The sequence below is a fragment of the Lingula anatina genome, chromosome 3 (genome assembly GCF_051362555.1).
Source record: "Lingula anatina isolate TDL-2025a chromosome 3, LinAna3.0, whole genome shotgun sequence".
NCBI classification, from domain to species: domain Eukaryota; kingdom Metazoa; phylum Brachiopoda; class Lingulata; order Lingulida; family Lingulidae; genus Lingula; species Lingula anatina.
In genome coordinates, this window is record NC_141769.1 from 5,415,927 (window position 1) to 5,436,526 (window position 20,600).

General features: G+C 33.2%; 1 protein-coding gene and 2 long non-coding RNA genes across 9 annotated transcripts in view; 2 read left to right on the plus strand and 1 right to left on the minus strand.

The window, feature by feature from the left end:
* Positions 1-20,266, plus strand: part of LOC106158899 (synaptotagmin-5) — a 59,568-nt gene extending 39,302 nt beyond the window's left edge. For all 7 annotated transcript variants that reach the window (XM_087010099.1, XM_087010098.1, XM_087010102.1 and 4 more), the window contains 6 exons: positions 6,651-6,757; positions 7,194-7,627; positions 8,054-8,262; positions 8,580-9,017; positions 17,199-17,319; positions 17,507-20,266. In XM_087010099.1, coding sequence (XP_086866225.1) covers positions 7,252-7,627; positions 8,054-8,262; positions 8,580-9,017; positions 17,199-17,319; positions 17,507-17,814 — 1,452 coding nt within the window. In that variant the 5' untranslated portion in view covers positions 6,651-6,757; positions 7,194-7,251 and the 3' untranslated portion in view covers positions 17,815-20,266. The remainder of the gene's footprint in view (positions 1-6,650; positions 6,758-7,193; positions 7,628-8,053; positions 8,263-8,579; positions 9,018-17,198; positions 17,320-17,506) is intronic.
* On the minus strand, positions 9,984-12,698 carry LOC147762813 (uncharacterized). Its single transcript, XR_015333679.1, has 2 exons — positions 11,482-12,698; positions 9,984-10,413 (listed from the first exon to the last, which is right to left on the minus strand). It is a non-coding gene; the product is annotated as an uncharacterized LOC147762813 (long non-coding RNA).
* LOC147762814 (uncharacterized) lies at positions 12,700-15,878 on the plus strand. The gene is made up of 2 exons (XR_015333678.1): positions 12,700-14,429; positions 15,483-15,878. It is a non-coding gene; the product is annotated as an uncharacterized LOC147762814 (long non-coding RNA).
* Positions 20,267-20,600: the final 334 nt, after the last annotated feature.

Sequence of the window (20,600 nt, forward strand, 5' to 3'; positions counted from 1 at the left end):
AGATAGGTCCATAGTTACTATTGAACTTGAATAGGAAGTCATATACTGGCAATCTAAATGTGACCTTAAAATTGACCTTTGACCTACTTTTCACCATGAACTGAACTTTGCAAATTTTTCTTCCCTTTTATCTCCAAAACTGGCTGAGATAGGTCCATAGTTACTATTGAAGTTGAATAGGAAGTCATATACTGGCAATCTTACTATGACCTTGAAAGTGACCTTTGACCTACTTTTCACCATGAACTGAACTTTGCAAATTTTTCTTCCCTTTTATCTCCAAAACTGGCAGAGATAGGTCCATAGTTACTATTGAACTTGAATAGGAAGTCATATACTGGCAATCTAAATGTGACCTTAAAATTGACCTTTGACCTACTTTACACCATAAACTGAACTTTGCAAAATTTGCTTCCCTTTTATCTCCAAAACTGGCAGAGATAGGTCCATAGTTACTATTGAACTTGAATAGGAAGTCATATACTGGCAATCTAAATGTGACCTTAAAATTGACCTTTGACCTACTTTACACCATGAACTGAATTTTGCAAATTTTGCTTTCCTTTTATCTCCAAAACTGGCTGAGATAGGTCCGTAGTTACTATTGAACTTGAATAGGAAGTCATATACTGGCATTATAAATGTGACATTAAAATTGACCTTTGTCCTACTTTTCACCATAAACTGAACTTTGCAAATTTTGCTTCCCTTTTATCTCCAAAACTGGCAGAGATAGGTCCATAGTTACTATTGAACTTGAATAGAAAGTCATATACTGGCAATCTAAATGTGACCTTGAAATTGACCTTTGACCTACTTTTTATCATGAACTGAACTCTGCTAATTTCTTTCTCTTTTAACTTCAAACTTGACAGAGATAGGTCCATAGTTACTCTTGAACTTGAATAGGAAGTCATATACTGGCAATTTACTGTGACCTTGAAATTGACCCTTGACCTACCTTACGAAGAACTTAAATTTGATTGTACCATATATATTTTTTGCAATAGTTTAAAAATTCTTGTTGATTGCATTTTTACAGCTTGTCAAGCACAAAACTGGTGGCTATGTCCCTTATTTTGTGTATGTGGGGGTCTATACGAATGCGCTTGCTCCAGCTGGTGGTACAATATTCGGAGGCGGTATCGCCTCTCTGATCCTCTAGTTTTAAACTGAAAATGGCTCAATTTCTTTCCTGGGAGTTTTTTCAGATACAATATAGCATTTCTTGGAAAGGGGTATATTAAGCATCCTAAGGCAGGGCAGTATCAAATAATGAATCTAATTTTGGGTGTTTACCATTTATGAATAATTGCGTATTAGTGATGTTAATTCCCAGGTATTTACAGGTCTGTAAGGAAGTATTTATCCTAAATCATATACTGTACATTAGAAAGATTAGCATGCAGGCAGGTGAACGCATATGGAATTGATATCTTTAACTTGTGATGACGTTTGAACTTCTATTTTTGTAAATGTGAGGACTATTTCTCAGTTCCCATTTGAATGCAATAAATGGCATCAGTTAACCTTATCACAGTTTATACTAACCATTATTATTTTTATTATTATTATTAATGCTATGCTGTTGCGGTTTACTGAAGTAATGAATAAGGAGTAAATGAATGCAGTTGACTTAGTTTATAACTATATTTATATTAGACTAAGTATGCTGGTCAAGTTGGAAGTTAGTAATATTATGGCTTGCTATATGTCTGTCCAAATTTTCTGTCTGTCTGTTTGTCCACCCACCTGTCTGTCTGTCCACCTATCTGTATGTCTGCCCATTTGCCTAATTGTCTGTCTCTATGGAAAGTCAGCTGTCTGCCTCACAGTCTGCATGCATAAAAGTACCGAGTTTCTGTTTTTATTGGGGGGGGGGGGGGAGGAAGACACATGCACATATACTGTGTTTATATGTGTTCGGATGTTTGCTGTACAACTGCATGAACAAGTACATTAAGATTAGTAGATCATCAACATTTTTCTGAACTTTCTTTCCAAAAAAAAAAAAAAGCATTGCCATGCTGCCCATTCATCATGGCTGCTGTCTTTTTACATTGCCTACAGACTATTCTTACTGTATGAAGCCAGACCAGACCAATAAATGGCGAGTTGTTATTTACTTTTCTTGCCATGGAAAGCAATCCCAGAAATAATAGATTCCCACAGTTTCTTTTATTAGATTTTGCCTTCCAGCAGATTGCCCATTAAGTTACAATGCATGAGCTCCTCACACACAAAGTGTTATCTGGATCAGTCTTGAACTGGGCATGTGTTGAATGGAACTGCTTCAAATGGTCTCAATTCATAGTTCAAAATTTCAGTACTTATTGTAGTTCAACTTAATGAAATGTTGTCCCTGTTTTATGGTAGAAAATATGCAGCTTATGTTTCAGACAGACACTGATTTTAATAACGAAGACATTATACTACATGTATCTACTGTATATTTGTATTTATCTTAATTGAACTAATGTAAAGTTTAGGCCCATTTTCAGAATTAAATATGACTTATTGCCGTCAACTTCAGAGTCAAAACCTTACAGTTAGGAACCCTTAAACACAGACCAAATTTGAATATGATTATGACAGGTTTTTTTTTTTTTTTTTTTTTTTTTTTGTCTTAGATGGTCGAATCAGTCTAAAAAGCCCACACAGTATGTATACAGGGATGGTGATCACATGACTGACTATGAGTTCACATATAGTACTCTGGTAATGGAAGCAACATATCAGGCTTGCTACAAACTCTCTCACTGCTGCAAATTTGCAAGAACATGAGTACTTTCTTGCAAACTTACTTCACACTTTTATGCCAATAAGGGGCAAATTTGCAAGAATATAAAGACCCTGCAAACCTGGCACAAACTTGAAATATTCTTGCTGCAATGCAAATATTTCTTGCAAATTTCTTGCTGCAAACTTTTCGTTTTGACTGTGTTATAGTATATTAGGGGATAGAGATCCAAATGGTACATGTAGTCAATGCCCTGCTACATGAAAAGTCAGTTAATACACTAAATTAATTTTTTTAGAATAGTCATAAAAATTTTTAACTCATGCATTTCTAGCAATCTACCAAGTCAACAATAAACATTACAGAAACATTAAAAGATTCATTTCGTATATGAAATAAAAAGTGAATAATACATCTTTAATATTAGTATTGAAAATTTAAGATGAATAATATCAGTAATTTGCCATCTCAAACACAGATTCATATTCTGAGTGATTCAAAGTGAATGGAAAATTCAGTTTGTGTGAATTTGGCCTACATGCACATCTTAAACATGGGGATATTCATAAGCAAGTCTTTTAGCTCATTTACGTTGTGATATGGGTGGATTTTACCTACAGTAGGAGAGACCGGCAAATGTTACAAAAAAAATATGTGCACCTGATAAATTGTGATTATATTTCTGACCATAAGGTCTGCCATTTTTTCGTTGTTAAGACCAGACTATTTCTACGTCTATGGCTGTTATAAAATTTACTTCATATTACGGACTCCATATGTCCTTGAAGAATTTTTTTTTGGAATCATTTCAAAAACGCAATATTTATCTGGAGACCAAAATAGAAAAGTGTTTCCTGTCAAGTGATTAGAAAAAGATCAATCATTTCTCATGTTATTTAGACCTGATTCCCATGTGTAGACACCATCGGCCTACGGAGATCGATCCAACTCTGCGGGGACTCTCTCTTAGTGCAATCAGCTTAACTGAATGGCACGCCTCCTCTTGTTTCAGACGTACTAGTATAAATACCAGCTTTTCTGTATTCCACTGAACACTAGGACTGGAGCTGTGTAATCTGTTTAATTAATTGCATTAATTGAGAATCCCCATGGCGTTGGATCGATGTACATAGACCAGTGGTATCAAAGGGAATGGGGCCTAAGATTATGATATTAACACTTTTCTTTCTGGCACATGTTTTAATTGCAGGTTTTACTGATAAAATGTCTTTGATGATCAAGAATAATTCTAAAAGGTACAAAATAAAAATTCTATTATTGGATGGGGATTTGGAATGGTATAATGCTATATTTGTTAAAAGAGGGTTCTCTTTTGCAATCAAGGAAAAAATGGTTTAGAAAGCAATAAAAGTGGCATTAGTATTCATGTAAGTCCTTTTTTCAACTTGTACAAACTTTTAATGTTAATCTACTTCAAATACAGTACATTTTTGGGGAGAGGACTTAGAAGATTTTATGGCACAAAATAATCATGACCATTTCTCTCCAATAACATGTAGTGAATACGTAATAGAAATATAATCCAAAATCTTGATGTGGTCATCCAGGTGGTAAAACTAGCACTTGCACCCTGAGAAACATAAGGAATGTCACCATTGAAGGAGATGCCACAACTCTACACCTCTCTTTTGCTGATCGAGTCATGCTAAATCCCAGTGTTTGTTTATTGCCAAACATAAAAGTAGCAATAGAAGCTGTAATAGATATGTTACTGATCCCGCACAATGTACTTGCCAACTCTTGGGGGAGATGTTTTTTCAATTACATTTTCCAGCGCCATGGAAAACATTGAATAGGCAGCAAAATGCAATAACTTCTGGGCACATAACAGTAGTCTGATAGCTGTAATTGAAGGTTAGAATGTCACGTCTCTGGTGGGAATCATCACTCGTAACAGTTGATTGTTTCTCTTTATTTAAGTGCTGCTGGTTGTTTGCCCAAGTTGGAGATATTTTATGTAATCTTATATATCTTACATCTCATACAGCTGAGATCTGTCATAATTCAAACCTCTGTGTATACATATAATGAACTGAAAATGTAGAAGCTGACAGGTGTCAGGTTTGAAGCTTTATATTAGGCATTTGTACACACACACAGAAATGATCATATTTCTCTCCAATCATACATGTATATAGCTGTTTCTGTTTTACTACTGGTAGTATCTCAAAATCAGCCATCAGTGTATATATCAGCCATCAGTGTACTACAGTGTATCTCAAAATCAGCCATCTGAACTTTTTTCCTGTAAAATCCCAATAGGACCCGTTTTTGGAGGCTTAATAGTTTGATGTCAGATGTTGAATGATTAAAAAATTAAAGAAACTCATCAAGTGTAAGGTGTCATACAAAGTAAAGGGCTGACATGCAAATGTGTATGTGCATGGATGCATGGGCATGGAGAATGTACCACACTGATTAACTCTATTCACTAATTCAATATTGAGTATTTTAAAATTTATTTTCCAATTAAGGCATTACATTGTAATATTTAAGTTCATATGCCTATGTTCTAACATGATGGACTCAAGCTAACTACCATCTCTGTAAGCTTTTGCTTGAAGAATTTCAAATAAAAAACATAATACATATAACACTGATCATGATGCGGAACTGTATACCTTTATAAATTAATTGATCAGATACTTGTACATATAATTTGATTTAAAATTCTTTGGGGCATTACCAATATACCTGTAGTTAAGTTCCTGTACTAACCTCTGATCCCAGAATCTATTTGCCGAGAAAATTCGGATGAAACATGTAAAAAGCCAATTAAATGCAGATCATAGTTTGTCTATTTACCTAATGAATGACCAAATGGATGTATTGATATTGATTAACTAAGCTAGATGATTTCAGTGGGGATTTGTAAAATGCTAAAGATGACAGAATTAATTTGACTGGGGAGAGATTTCACAGATTTGTTATGATCAATCGGATCCAAGATCAAGTTTAGCCAGCTATAGTATAGTACTATACAAGCACCCGTATGTTAACACTGCAGCTTCACTAAATGCCAGCAATATTGAATGTGGACCAGCGAAATTTTGTAAATCATGCAGTTCCTAGCTGGTCACTCTCTTCTCCTGAGTTTGTAGATTTTAAGACCTTGGACCTCCTGAAGGTCAAGTAGCCTAAAAGTTTTTGACACAGACTGTATCCTTGGTACAATGTACCTTTAATATATGACATTGTCAGCAGAACTTGGTGGGAGAGATTTGATAGGTAATTACAAATGAAAGTGTTGTATTTTCTTGTGTTGTTATTTACTTAAATTAGAATTTCAAAAAAATGTACTATTGGATTGAAACTGGAGAGATTGAATTAGATATGTTCATTTTTTTATGTTGGGCTTCTTGGTTTGCAGCACAGTTTTGGGGAAATTGCCAAGATCATTGTATAATATATACATGTGGCTTATATATGGCTTTGGCTGCTCAGTCCAAAAAGTGAATCGTGTTTGAGAACATTATATCTTTATATAACTGAAAGTTTGAAAAAACGACACACCCATCAATAGCAATAGTCGTTTTATTCTGTGCTGCTTCCCAGTAATCATTCCATAAGTATTGTATAGATTTGTATAATTTGTTGCTAAGATTGTTATGACTAGTGTAGAGAGCCTGTAAAATGTAATATGTATGCATTTTAGTGCTCAATAAAGATTATTATTATTATATATGGTAATAAGTAATACCCTTAGGCTACTTCGATGATGTCCAGAAAGTATTATTCTGTATTTCATCACTTTATTGTCAATGAGGCTTAGTCAGTTAGTGTTGATCAGGTATTTTATTTTTTTCTAATTTATAGTGTCAAGGTTTCCAGTTTATACCAATATGCCACCTATTGTTAAAATGTTATCTTTCATTTTAATTTTTTTCAGCTTATATTATTTTGATGGGCTGCAGAACTAGCCAGTTATATAGATAAAACAGAGAGTGAACTGAGGCAAGGCAGTTGGATGCATGGAGATAGAAGCACATGGCTTGGGTAGTACTATGTTAACTTAACTGATCAAGCAAACAGTTTCAAAATCAAATTCATTTTTATACTTTGATGCATAGAGGATTTTTATGTACAGGTTTAAATGATGTGAAATTTAAAAGATATGAAAACTATTTTGGAATAGCATGTGGTAAAAACAGTGAATTACAATAATTACCCCCTGTATGTCCATGTATTAGACTATTTAACACTTTTACTTGAAACAAGAAGAATATTGTGTTCGAAACTGTTATTTCAAGGATTCACTTTGGAAACCATTCAATAGAGGCAGTATGTGATAATTAGGCTTTAACGATCTAATATGACAATTGGAAGTACATGCACTGTGCCTACATTGGCTAATTGTTCACTGAATTTTTCAAGAAAATAATTATCACATGATGGTCTTACTCACTGATGGTGGTCCTTTTTCTTCTCACAGGCCTCACTGGAGGGATCTATAAAGGCTGCTGCAAAACAAGTTATTAAATCACTTCAGGATGGCAGTGCCCAGTTACATGATAGCTGTCTATGTGCTCATTCCACTTGTAGTCATCCTGCTTTTGATCTTAGTTTTTTATTTGCTCTGCTCAAAACGTTATAAACTGAACTGGTTTGAGCGCAGTATATTGGAAGAAGATGGATCGAGTAAGGAAATTTTATGTCAGAAAGAGAATGATTTTGGAACTATCCAAAAAACTTCATCATTTTCATCTGCCTCTGCATCGTCATCGACCAGACGGCCAAGTGCGCTGCTCCCACCTATCTCCCCCTTGCCAACTGAAAGGGATGAAGACTTCTACATTCCAAATCCTGACCGAATCCGTGCATACAGTTTTGCAGCTCCTCCTCGTAGTCTAAGAAAAACTGAGGAAGGTAATTTTTGCATTTTTTTTCTGGCACTTATAGTTGTGCAGCTGATTACCATGCTGACAATTAAATTTCTTATTTAACCAGTTGTTGTAATTACTTGTGCAACTAAGGATGTTTTTCCCTTTGCTGTTATGTTATTGTTAGAAAGCTGAACTCAAAAAGTTACGAATTTCGATAAAATTTCAGGATAGATCAGAAATGGGCTAGCTTAGAATCAGCTAGATCTTGGTGGATACATGCATATCTTAATACATTTGTAGGTACATGTTAGAAGAAATGATATTAATATACTACACAGACAACCAGAGAATTTGGTTCATAAAGTTCTTAAGTGAGAGAAGTTCTGAAGATGGACCACACCTCTTTGAACCTGTTGTCTTACCTATAATTATCTTACCATATACACATGACAGTTAATTTCTACTTCAGGTTCCCCCTTACCGTCCCCAGACAGGAAGGCTTCTGCTGTTTCGATTGGTGGAACAGGCCTGCAGGAGATCACGTTCAATTTCCAAACGGAGGACATCATGCGCTCTGTGTCCACTGTTCAGGTGCCGAGTCAGAGGCAAGGCAGACGGGCCTCGATGCAGGACAGGATAGATCTTTCAAAACTGGATCGTTCTCTGTATGACAAAAGGGTAGGTTATGATATATTTCTCACGATACCTCAACCATATAAATTTTGAATGGTTGTCCATTTGCATTGGGGAAGGTTGGGGGTATTGCAATCAAATTATTGGCTTTCATACAGGTTTCAGTTGAGTCTTTGCTAGTAGTTAATTAGTTAAAAAGTATGAGAACAGGATAGACTAGAAATATTACACTGTACTTGTTGAAATAAACTTTCTAAAAATGCAATTTTAACAAATTTGAACTCGTAAAGAAGTATTTAAGTAATTCTTCATTATGGCAAACTTTTGTGTTAGTTATGTCATAAATTCATCTCTTTAATTAGCAAAATTTACGAAAAATGCAGTCCACTGCCAGTGAAGACAGCCTCGGCTCCATAAATTTCTCCCTAGACTATAACAGGGACATGGGTCTTCTATGCATCCGTCTCATTCAAGCAATAGATCTTCAGTCACGCACGGCTAGCAATGGTGTCAACCCGTACTGTAAGATGCATATTCTTCCTAAGAAACAGCATCAGGTGAAAACAAAGACACACGAGAAGACCACACACCCAGAATTTGAAGAGGAGTTTGTCTTTGAGGTCCCCGAAGATGAGAAGGATTCTGCAACCTTAGAGATTCTTGTGTATGATTATGATGTGTATTCTCAAGATGAGTGTATTGGTTGTGTTCATTTTCCACTCAGAGATTTGGATTTGAAGATGACGGAGAAAGTTGTCCTGTGGAAGGGGATTGTACCCTGTGAGAAGAAGGAGAAAGGGGTAAGTTAAAAACTTTTAAAGATGATACTTGCTTAATATTCCCTTTTTCTCTTTTTAAGAAAATGTTAAAAGGTTAAATTAGTTTGAATGAGTGGGGTTATTAGAAAGTGTCTCATTCTATGCCTGCAAACACAAAAACGGACATTTGCACGCAAGCACCCTCACCGTGCATTTTAGTTATTATTAAGAGTTTATTATGGATCTATGGCAGAATATATCTATTAATAATAAACACCATTATCTTAAAGATTTGAAATATTATTCATGAACATTCATTCTGCTTGATTGATGCACATGTAGCACGTACATAATACACGTATTATATACCTGCATATGTACTGTATATTGCTGTATTTTGTGTCAGTCTTATATACTGTAGTACTGTGAGCTATTGGTACCAGCCACCCCTAGTTTCAGATGCTTCTGGAAACTCACTACCATTATAAACATGGCTCTGCCATTTTCAGTATTGTGCTGTGGCCTCTGAATCTCAGGGTGGATGAGACTTGATGTACCTCAGAGAAGCTATAATTACGTATCCCTTACGAAAATTTCCTATAGGATTTCCTATAGGATTTCCTATAAGATTTCCTATAGGATCCTATAAGATTTCCTATAGGATATCCTATAGGATCCTATAGGAATTTCTATAGGATCCTATAGGAAATTGTCCCTTTTTCCTATAGGATCCTATAGGAAATCTTATAGGATCCTATAGGAAATCCTATAGGATCCTATAGGAAATCTTATAGGATCCTATAGGAAATCCTATAGGATCCTATAGGAAATCTTATAGGATCCTATAGGAAATCTTATAGGAAATCCTATAGGATCCTATAGGAAATCTTATAGGAACCTATAGAAATTCATATTAACTGCTTTGAATATTTTTACAGCTTTTTATATATTGTTGGATCTTTGGCAAAATTGGTAATAGGCACTGGTCCCTCAAAACAAAAGAGAATATCATGTTTACATTCTTTATTCAATATGTATAAATGTATGTACATATTCCACAGTATGGTATGCAACCAGCTTACTAGAGAACTGTTTTATAGATTTTTGCAAATTTAATGGTGTTGCTACTGCTTTTTAATTATAAGTTCTATAAGTTATCACAAGTATCCAATATGTCTTGTCAAGCTGTGGCGTCACTGTCTGTTTCTTGTGTGAGTTTGAACTCCTGCCAGAATGAGTGGCTAAAACCTCCCTTGGCCAGACCATGTCCATTGTCAGCATACTGCTTTAGTCACTTAATAATTGAAGAATTTCAGACAAAAGTCTTTTGCACATTGTTCAACTTTACTGTGATAAGTCTTTTGCACATTGTTCAACTTTACTGTGATGGCCTTCTTAACCTCTGCCTGAGTTGCGTTGAACCATTTGCAGATGTATTCTGAAAGATAGACATTGTGAATTTCAATTAATTGTACATATCTACAAAAATGCAAAATGATGAAGGAAAAATTTTCTAATGAGATCAATAATAATCATTGCACCAATTCTATTTTGAGCAATTCATAGCCTTTATTAGTTTACTGAATTTTTTTCAAAGACAAGGTATTAAAGCTGGATAATTTGTAAAAAAAAAAATATATATATATATATATAAAGAACATGAACATATTTCATAGGACCAAGTCCACAGGAACAATCAGAAATGCATTTTAAAATGCAGAAATTTGCATTGGAGAAAACTCTACTCTGGTTAAATATGCAATTGGGCCATTACAGAGCTGCCAGGGCCAAAAAAGTCCCAAAAACTATAAGAAAACTCATTTCCGAGGGTAAACAGTAATTCCCTATTCTCACCAGTCTTTGCTTGACCTAAATCATCAGTCCAAACCACAAAAAAGCAATCCCCAAGTTAAAATTTATAGCTTTTGTGTAAGCAAAATGGTCAGATTTTCACAATGCACATTTCATTTCCGTTATGTATAGGTTAGCAAAAAATATTTTTAAACAAACTATGGTGTTTACCTCACATTAAGGGTTGAAAAGAAATTAAAGGGAAAGAAAACTTGGCAAATAAACGATCCTGAAGAACGTGTGAGGTAATGAAATTTGCCCTGACAGCCCCTCTAACATGTTAATTGTATGTTATTTATTAGCATGGGTCTTCCTCAGTTATATATCATGATGGTCCCTTGGAGGCAGTTGTGGATAACATTAAATAGATAATTTTTAATAAATCACAAACCAAAAGTTAAATGAAATGTCATTTTTTTTAGATTCAACTGCATTTAAAGAAATATGAACAATTGATCACAGTTTTTATCCTATAAAAAATAAAGAGACTAAACAATGATTGCATTATGTATCCTTTTTTCTTCATTATAATATATAACTTGTTTAATGTAATATATATATTTATAATGTTTACAAGGTACACTACAAATTAGATCAATTAATTATCTCATTTTCAATTTGATTAGATGATCCAATGCATTACTGTAATACATACCTTCCTCAATCCGATTTTTCTACACTCTGTACCCTTCCACTATGCTCCTGAATTTAAACTGTCTTGATAGCTGTATACTCATTTGCTGCTTGTCTCAAAGCAAACAAAGACTTAGACAGGATACCACACATCTGATAACACCTAATAGGCGGTTACTGTTACTAGTGTAACAATAGCTACAGGAGTAGTGACCTAATAATAGGTGCCAGGCTAACAAAAGAAATTCACAGTTGTTGAATATGTGGTTATGGCTGGTGGAGTAGGGCATTCTCTAGCTAACATCAGTTGACTGTTAAACCTTACAAATGATTGAGCATGGTTTATAATGTATCTTTATATTATTTTAATTTGTCCCCATTTCCCATCCTTTATGAGGGACATTACTATACCCATAATGTTCACTTATACTTTTACATTATATTTTATATATTAGGCAGGATTGCATTTTCACTTTTTAAAACAGCCAAGGTCAAGTAAAATCCGATTAGATAAGGTTGACGTTCAATATAATAGAAAAAATATGAAGTAAGTGAATATGATCACACAAAAAGTAAAAATACATTATATACTGATATTATGACCAGTTTCATTATTTTTCATTCAACCCGGCTTTATAAAAAATCACTATATGAATTAGCATGGGTTCCTATAGAAATTCATATAAGATTTCGTATAGGATCCTATAGGAATTTTTGTAATGTTCTGAAAATATATTTAAAATTATATACTGATATTTAGACCAGTTTCATTATTTATCATATAACCTGGCCTTATAAAAATTTCCTATATGAATTAGCATAGGATTTCCTATATGTTCCTATAGAAATTCCTATTAGATTTCCTATAGGATCCTACAGGAATTTTTGTAATGGTATGAACATAAATAAAAAATAAAAATTATATACTAATATTTAGACTAGATTCATTATTTTAATTCAAGCCGCCCTTATAAAAATTCCCTGTATGAATTAGCATAGGATTTCCTATAGGTTCCTATAGAAATTCCTATAAAATTTCCTATAGGATTCTATAGGAATTTTTGTAATGTTCTGAACATATATTAAAAATCAAAATCATATACTGATATTTAAACCAGATTCATTATTTTTCATTCAACCCGCCCTTATAAAAATTCCTTATATGAATTAGCATAGGATTTCCTATAGGTTCCTATAGAAATTCCTATAAAATTTCCTATAGGATTCTATAGGAATTTTTGTAATTCCCTTACGAAAATTTCCTATAGGATCCTATAGGATTCCTATAGGATCCTATAGGATCCTATAGGAAATCTTATAGGATCCTATAGGGCACCTTTCCTATAGGATTTCCTATAGGATCCTATAGGAAATTGTTGGAAGTTAAAATCTTGAGAAAAATGCATAACTTATAAACAAATATCATTCTAAACAATAGATATTTGATATAAGTCAATCTTATCAGTTTAATTGTCAATTATATATCACTATTAAAGCAAAAATGCTTTTTATTGTTTGTAATGCACAATCTTATAGTCTTCTATAGGATTCTATAGAAAAATTCTATAATTTATATTTTAAAGAAATCTTGAAAAATTGATCATTTGTAAAGTAATCTTCTATGGAGAAGTATTTTATCATTAGGAATGATTTTGTACCAAATCACTGAAGCTGAAATTATTTTTTAAATTTATGTTCAGACCATTACAAAAATTCCTATAGGAAATCTTATAGGATCCTATAGGAAATCTTATAGGATCCTATAGGATTTCCTATAGGATTTCCTATAGGATCCTATAGGAAATCTTATAGGATCCTATAGGAAATCTTATAGGAACCTATAGAAATTCATATTAACTGCTTTGAATATTTTTACAGCTTTTTATATATTGTTGGATCTTTGGCAAAATTGGTAATAAGCACTGGCCCCTCAAAACAAAAGATAATATCATGTTTACATTCTTTATTCAATATGTATAAATGTGTATGTATAAGGAATTTTTATAAGGCCAGGTTGAATGAAAAATAATGAATCTGGTTTAAATATCAGTATATGATTTTGATTTTTAATTTATGTTCAGACCATTACAAAAATTCCTGTAGGATCCTATAGGAAATCTTATAGGAATTTTTATAGGAACCTATAGGAAATCCTATGCTAATTCATACAGGGAATTTTTATAAGGCCGGGTTGAATAAAAATAATGAGTCTAATCTAAATATCATTATATAATTTTAATTTTTAATTTATGTTCAGACCATTCTAAAATTCCTATAGGATCCTATAGGAAATCTTATAGGAATTTCTATAGGAAATCCTATGCTAATTCATCCAGTGATTTTTTATAAAGCCGGGTTAAATGAAAAATAATGAAACTGGTCTTATTATCAGTATATAATGTATTTTTACTTTTTGTGTGATCATAATATTCACTTACTTCATATTTCTTCTATTATATTGAAAGTCAACCTTATCTAATCAGATTTTACCTAACCTTGGCTGTGTTAAAAAGTGAAAGTGCAATTCTGCCTAATATATAAAATATAATGTAAAAGCATAAGTGCGAACAGCATGGGTATAGTACTGTCCCTCATAAAGGATGGGAAACGAGGATAAATTAATATGTTTATAAAGACAAATTTTATTATAAACCATGCTCAATCACTTGTAAGGTTTAACAGTCAACTGATGTTAGCTAGAGAATGCCCTACTCCACCAGCCATAACCACAGATTCAACAACTGTGAATTTCTTTTGTTAGCCTGGCACCTATTATTAGGTCACTACTCCTGTAGCTATTGTTACACTAGTAACAGTAACCGCCTATTAGATATTATCAGATGTGTGGTATCCTGTCTAAGTCTTTGTTTATATGAGACTAGCACCAAATGAGTATACAGCTATCAAGACAGTTTAAATTCAAGAGCATAGGGGAAGGGTACAGAGTGTAGAAGAATCTGATCGAGGAAGGTATGTATTACAGTAATGCATTGGATCATTTGGGCATCTAATCAAATTGAAAATGAGATAATTATTTGATCTAATTTGTAGTTTACCTTGTAAACAACATATCTATATTACATTGAACAAGTTATAATTTATAATGAAGAAACAAGGATACATAATGCAATCATTGTTTAGTCTCTTTTTTTCTTATAAGACTGTGATCAATTGCTCATATTTCTTTAAATGCAGTTGAATCTAAAAAAACTTTACATTCATTTAACTTTTGATTTGTGATTTATTAAAAATTATCTATTTAATGTTATCCACAACTGCCTCCAAGGGACCATCATGATATATAACTGAGGAAGACCCATGCTAATAAATAACATACAATTAACATGTTAGAGGGGCTGTCAGGGCAAATTTCATTACCTCACACATTCTTCAGGATCGTTTATTTGCCAAGTTTTCTTTCCCTTTAATTTCTTTTCAACCCTTAATGTAAGGTAAACACCATAGTTTGTTTCAAAATATTTTTTGCTAACCTATACATAATGGAAATGAAATGTGCATTGTGATAATCTGGCCATTTTGCTTACATAAAAGCTGTAAAATTTAATTTGGGGGTTGCTTTTTTTTTTGTGGTTTGGACTGATGATTTAGGTCAAGCAAAGACTGGTGAGAATAGGGAATTACCGTTTACCCTTGGAAATGAATTTTCTATGAGTTTTTGGGACTTTTTTGGCCCTGGCAGCTTTGTAATGGCCCAATTGCATATTTAACCAGAGTAGAGTTTTCTCCTCTGTGGATTTCTGCATTTTAAAATTCGTTTCTGATTGTTCCTGTGGACTTGGTCCTATAAAATATGTTCATGTTCTTTATATTTTTTTTTTTACAAATTGTCCAGCTTTAATACCTTGTCTTTGAAAAAAATTCAGTTAACTAATAAAGGCTATGAATTGCTCAAAATAGAATTGGTGCAATGATTATTATTGTTTTCAGAAATTTTTTCCTTCATCATTTTGCATTTTTGTAGACATGTACAATTAATTGAAATTCACAATGTCTTTCTTTCAGAATACATCTGCAAATGGTTCAACGCAACTCAGACGGAGGTTAAGAAGGTTATCACAGTAAAATTGAACAATGTGCAAAAGACTTTTGTCTGAAATTCTTCAATTATTAAGTGACTGAAGCAGTATGCTGACAATGGACACGGTCTGGCCAAGGGAGGTTTTAGCCACTTATTCTGGCAGGAGTTCGAACTCACACAAGAAAAAGACAGTGACGCCACAGCTTGACAAGACATATTGGATACTTGTGATAACTTTTAGAACTTATAATTAAAAAGCAGTAGCAACACCATTAACTTTGCAAAAATCTATGAAACAATTCTCTAGTAATCTGGATGCATACCATACTGTGGAATATGTACATACATTTATACATATTGAATAAAGAATGTAAACATGATATTCTCTTATGTTTTGAGGGACCAGTGCCTATTACCAATTTTGCCAAAGATCCAACAATATATAAAAAGCTGTAAAAATATTCAAAGCAGTTAATATGAATTTCTATAGGTTCCTATAAGATTTCCTATAGGATCCTATAGGATTTTCTATAGGATCCTATAAGATTTCCTATAGGATCCTATAAGATTTCCTATAGGATCCTATAAGATTTCCTATAGGATCCTATAAGATTTCCTATAGGATCCTATAAGATTTCCTATAGGATCCTATAGGATTTCCTATAGGATCCTATAAGATTTCCTATAGGATCCTATAAGATTTCCTATAGGATCCTATAAGATTTCCTATAGGATCCTATAAGATTTCCTATAGGATCCTATAGGAAATCCTATAGGATCCTATAGGAAAAAGGGACAATTTCCTATAGGATCCTATAGGAATTCCTATAGGATCCTATAGGAAATCCTATAGGAAATCTTATAGGATCCTATAGGAAATCTTATAGGAAATCCTATAGGAAATCCTATAGGAAATTTTTGTAAGGGATGGTCTGAACATAAATTAAAAATTAAAATTACATACTGATATTTAGACCAGATTCATTTTTTTTTCATTCAACCCGGCCTTATAAAAATTTCCTATATGAATAAGCATAGGATTTCCTATAGGTTCCTATAAGATTTCCTATAGGATCCTATAAGATTTCCTATAGGATCCTATAGGATTTCCTATAGGATCCTATAAGATTTCCTATAGGATCCTATAAGATTTTCTATAGGATTTCCTATAGGATCCTATAAGATTTCCTATAGGATCCTATAGGAATTATTGTAAAGGTCTGAACATAAATTTTAAAAAATAATTTCAGCTTCAATGATTTGGTACAAAAACATTCATAATGATAAAATATTTCTCCATAAAAGATTACTTTACAAATGATCAATTTTTCAAGATTTCTTTAAAATAGAAATTAAAGAATTTCTATATAATCCTATAGATGACTATAACATTGTGCATTATAAACAATAAAAAGCATTTTTGCTTTAACAGTGATATATAATTGACAATTCCACTGATAAAATTGACCTATATCAAATATCTTTTGTTTAGAATGATATTTGTTTATAAGATATGTATTTTTCTCAAGATTTTAACATACAACAATTTCCTATAGGATCCTATAGGAAATCCTATAGGAAAGGTGCCCTATAGGATCCTATAAGATTTCCTATAGGATCCTATAGGAATCCTATAGGATCCTATAGGAAATTTTCGTAAGGGATAAGATGATTGTTTAAATATGGCCTCCAAATTTCAGGACACCGCACACGGAGACCTGATGTTTTCTCTTACCTATCTTTCCACTGCTGAAAGACTCACAGTGGACATACTCAAAGCAAGGAATTTGACAGAGAAGGATGATGGGAAGGCTCAGATAGGTAAAGCATTATGGGATTGCTTGAGAGATCATACCAACTCTTTCCATATCGTTAGTTCAACAAAAATAATACAAAAATTACAGAAAAAGGGGTGGAAAAGTGATTCCTTAATGCTTTGGTTTCAACCTACACAGCCATATTTAACTTAGATCAAAATATATGTATCATGTATATTTCTCTTTTTCAGCTCCATTTGTTAAAGTATTCTTTATTCAAGGAGGGAGGAAAGTAAAGAAAAAGCGCACCAGGGTGATTCATGGTGCTTCCAATCCAGTGTGGAATGAAGCCTTGGTATTCCATCAAATAAGCAATGCCCAGCTTAAGACCTCGTCAGTCGAACTTGAAGTGTTTGACAGTAAAATGCCAAATAGTGAACTTATAGGACGTGTGCGCGTAGGGGCAGACTCTCAAGGGGAAGAATATGAACATTGGTTGAATATGTTACAGTTGAAACAGGCTTGTACTATAGCTCGGTGGCACCCCCTAACTCTATAAGGGAAAGTTTGTTTGTTTGCTTGTTTGATTGGTTTATATTTAGGGTCATGTCTGAAGTCAACTTAGGTGTTGTGCACAGTATTTGCTGAAACTTGGGTCAAAGGCAGATTTACACTGGGTCAAAGCTGGTTTGAGTATTAAGCAAACCTGGTGTGCACCCAATGAGACTGACAGGATAAAAGGCATACTTACATAGTCTAGATATTGTGAGCGCTGAGTGCATTTTGAATGCTTGAGCTGTGAAAGCAAGAGTTGGAGAGCACAAATAAAATGCCATGTTTAAGTGGAATTCTAAAAGAATGTGATTAATTTAATGTTTTTAATAAAAGGAAACCCTGCCTGAAACAGCCGCCATCAGTCCTTCGCGGTCCAATATTTCTACAAAACAGACCAACATTCCACTCTGAAAGACCCTGTGGGCTTGTGTTGAGGGCTTTTTTGTTTCCGCTGATGCATAGCTGTATGACACGTAAGCATAACGCACCAGCACATCTAATTCAGTTATTGGTTTTATTGCTGATTTAAAGGAAGAGGCACACAGGTTTAACCAATTTTATTCCTGATTAAGATAAATGATTGGTTATCCCTGATTGAATTTTATTTGAAATTACTGGCAATGTATTTCTTTTTTTATTGATGATATTTTGTGGAATAGCTATATGTAACAGACATGAATGGCAGGAGTTTTGTTATTTTGCAACTGAAGCACCATTGTGTGTGCCCATGTTTGTGTGCATGTGTGTGGGGGGTGGGGGAGGGGGGAGAATGGTTAAACTGTTCAATAGACTGCTCATGTTGAGGTTCCAGCATGTAACAAAATGTCTACTTTTCCTGACATCATTGCATGGTCAACCTAAAAATGCACACTGAGTATATCTCACAGCAATTAATTCTGACTTGAGTGAGTTACATGCACTCCTTACTTTTTTCACAATTTATGTTAAGATTTAATTATTTATTAACTATTAATATCTGTTTGAGATATTAAATACAGGCTTCTTAAAACAAAAAAAAGGAAGTTTTGAAATATTAAAAACCCCACCACTTTATATTTAATATCAGTAAAGAATACTGTAATCACCTTTACTACAACAGTAATATTTCCATAAGTACTATATTTTTAGAAGCATTTTTATCAGACCTTCCTTGTCTTTTCTCTATTAAAATGTGTATGATAAGAGTGATTTACATAAGGAGAGATATGTGAGTTATTTGTAACCATAAGATTTTGATTTATTTTGAATTGTTAAAGTATTATAGCAGAGTATTAGCTGCTTGAGATTGTATTTGTTGAATTTCTATGCCCTGAAAGACGGATTTTTCTCACTATTTTCAGGCAGTTAAGCTTATAAGGCATCTCTTAGGGGAAGTAGACTTGTTATTTTTATATTGGTTAATGTTTAAAACATCGTTGAAGCAAAATGATCACCTTTAACTATTGTTATTTTTCGGGTCTTGACATGAAATTTGTTTTAGTTTCCAGCTTCTTGTAGCATATCAGTGGATTAAAAAATAAAAAAAAAAAAAGAAAAAAACAGATGCCTTAGTGTCAGTGCAGTCAGCTGAAGTTATTTTATTTTATTTATTTTATTTATTTATTATTATTATTATTATTTTTTTTTTTTTTTTGCCTTAAAGCAGAACCTTGATTAATGCAAGTGTTTGCTTTGAAAATAAAACAGTTTAAAAGATCATGCAGTTATATTGGTGTGATACGATATTTATTTTGATATACAAAAGGCTGGTCTGGGGAAGTTGGTATTATTTCTCATTTTTGTTTTATTTTTGATTTAAGTTATAAAATGCCATGAGTCACTTTCACTGTATACCAGCAGTATGATGAACTTGTTACCAGTATTCTTTCATTCTTGCTACATAAAAGTAATGTACCATGCCTCTTAGCTTATGGGTATATTGTTTTTGAGTAAAAATGATATATACTTTTTAGGAGTAGGGGTTGGGGAACCTCAGAAGCTAAGGGAGGGGAATGTGATTGCCCCCCCCCCCACTCCCCTGGTCTGCATTGTAGTACATATGTTGTTACACATTGGCACTTAACATACATGATACAATGTATTGCGTCCTTGTGCCCCACCCCCTCCTTAAAATGTGTAAACTATCTGAGAGATATGATTTTGTTGTTTTGTAGTAGAAAGAACTCGTATCAGTTTTAGTTTAAGCACAAGCAAGTGAAGCAGTGTTATCACATTACACGAGGCCTATACATTGGCTCTTAGCCTATATGTTATAAACAGTAAATTTTATCTTTCACTTACATGTGATGTTATTTTATGTAGAGCACCACTGACAGGAATACATTGTACAGTATTATGTAGTAAAAGTGATGATTTTAAGCTGCTCTCGATTATTTTAAAGACTATAATGAAGATTTAATGATTTCAATTAAACGAAATAAAGGCAATCCTTCCCAAAGGTTTGTACCTTTTTTATACATTATTCTTCAGCTGAGTATTTACCACGTTTGATTTGTCGTTTTATTGGAATTGCTAGGAAACGAGGAAAGAGAAAGGCTTATCTGAAATTGAAATTGAAATACTGTTCTTATTTGAACAGTATTTCAATTTTATTCTGATTATCATTTTTAAAGTTATTTTCATACACATTCTGAATTTCATTACACTTTTGATCAATTAAACTGTATTTTTTCTAGAAACAGATTGTTTGCGATATTTATTGATGCACAAATAAGATGGCTCGGATAGCACTTTCTTAATAAGTGAGGTATATGTGCTGAAGTTGAGTCATTGTGCCGACATTTTTCACAA